The sequence below is a fragment of the Cyprinodon variegatus genome, unplaced genomic scaffold (assembly GCF_000732505.1).
Source record: "Cyprinodon variegatus isolate N-32 unplaced genomic scaffold, C_variegatus-1.0 Scaffold555, whole genome shotgun sequence".
Classification (NCBI taxonomy): domain Eukaryota; kingdom Metazoa; phylum Chordata; class Actinopteri; order Cyprinodontiformes; family Cyprinodontidae; genus Cyprinodon; species Cyprinodon variegatus.
This window is the reverse complement of record NW_015151008.1, coordinates 427,418-429,076: the sequence shown is the minus strand read 5'-3', so window position 1 is coordinate 429,076 and position 1,659 is coordinate 427,418. Positions and strand designations below refer to the sequence as shown.

General features: G+C 47.0%; 1 protein-coding gene across 1 annotated transcript in view; it reads left to right on the top strand.

The window, feature by feature from the left end:
• Positions 1 to 1,466, top strand: part of LOC107095544 (trichohyalin-like) — a 27,412-nt gene extending 25,946 nt beyond the window's left edge. Inside the window, exons 28-30 of the mRNA XM_015391680.1 lie at positions 198 to 257; positions 778 to 858; positions 941 to 1,466. Of these exons, the coding sequence (XP_015247166.1) occupies positions 198 to 257; positions 778 to 858; positions 941 to 1,168 (369 nt within the window). The 3' untranslated portion in view covers positions 1,169 to 1,466. The remainder of the gene's footprint in view (positions 1 to 197; positions 258 to 777; positions 859 to 940) is intronic.
• The last annotated feature ends 193 nt before the right edge of the window (positions 1,467 to 1,659 follow it).

Below are 1,659 nucleotides of genomic sequence, written 5' to 3'. Positions count from 1 at the left end.
CTCTGAAAGGCTGGGCTTTTGTTGATCACTAGATCGCTGTTGGCCTGAGGGTTGGGGGTTCCTGGGGGAGGTACAGTAGGTTTGGGAAGGTTTCGGGTCGTCTTGACTCAACCCTGTGAGAACAGTCCTGAGACGTTCCAAACACCACGATCATGTTGGAAAGTCAGTTGTTTTTTCATTCATTGATTCCTCACTGTCAGGTGGAGGAGGATCGATGGAGGCTCAGGCAGCAGCTCTCCCTCGGCTCTGGGTCCCAGGTGAGACTCACACTGGTGGAGACGTCTCAGCTAATGGCTAAATCCTGGTTTATACTCAGAAACCAGGTTGTCTGCATGTGTGTCGCAGTTAATGCAGATATGCCCCGCCCCTTCTGCTGACAGGAGGCCATTGATTGGTCAATTCTACCACTCTACACTATGCATGTTTACTGTTTGGTACCTAATGGCAGAAACTCTGGCTGTAGTGCCGTCCACAACACCTGGCACACCTCGGACACTAACCCAGACACGCTAGTTTGTAGCACCGTGCGACGGTCAGTCTTTGAGGCATGTTCACGGGTGAACTGTGTGTCGTCCGGCGTTTGATGTAGACGGCGAACAAGCTTGTCAAACAAACACATGATTCTCCCTCTAGTGCTCTGGTGTGAAATAAAATAGCACAGACTGCGCTTCAAAATTGGGCATGAATCAAAAATACCTGCGTCGTTTCTGCAACGAGCTAACTGCGACACACTGCTGCGGGATAACCAGCCATGAACAGTGGGTCTAATTCAAACAGGTGTGTTTGGTTGGTCAGGCGTCTGAGAACTCCACCGAGGTCGAGCGGCTGAGACACCAGGTGACAGAGCTGGAGGACCAGGTGAGATCACCATAGAAGAAGAGTTTCAGTATCCGATGTTTCAGGTGGGTGCTGATGATGTCATCATATCTCCTCCTTTAAGTTGAGTCAGCTGCGTCTCTCATTGGCTGTGGACCAGATGCAGAGGGCGGAGTTTATTGAGCAGTCGTCCAGAAACAGCCAATGGCTGCTCTCTCTGCGGCACGACCTCAACGATTCGCTGGCTGCCGTCTCCAGCCATCCAATCCCAGCCGTTCTGGAGTCTGAAACGCAGCGATTGGACCGCAGCCTGAGGGAGGAGGAGCTTAGGATGTCTCTGAGCCAATCATAAGAGGGAAACTGTCAATGTGAAGCTGCTTCGCTCTGATTGGACAGGTTCTATCTACAGGAAGTTATTTATTCAAAACTGACCAATCAGAAGAGACCAAAAATGTTACAGGAAATAAACCTTCAGGTACAAAGTTACAGTCATGAGTATTTACCTCTGATCTATCTTCTTTAAGAACACTTTCTACAATCTGAATGTTCTGAATCCTGAACCTTCTGTCACATCGGTACCTGCAGAACTGGTATAGATGTGTTCTGATCAGTTGGACTGTTTTTATTTTATGTTTACTGTATTTAAAGGTTATTTATTGTTTATAAAAGGATCAATAAACCAAAGTGTTTATAAAACAGGATGCGTTTTTGTTTTTCCTGATTTTCTGAATGCATCACCCCAGTCTCCATTTTGCTTCAGTCTCTGAGCTGCAGATGAAAGTCCAGTAAAGGATTCAATTCTATTTAGTTTATTTCTATACCGCCAGTTCATTACACACGTCA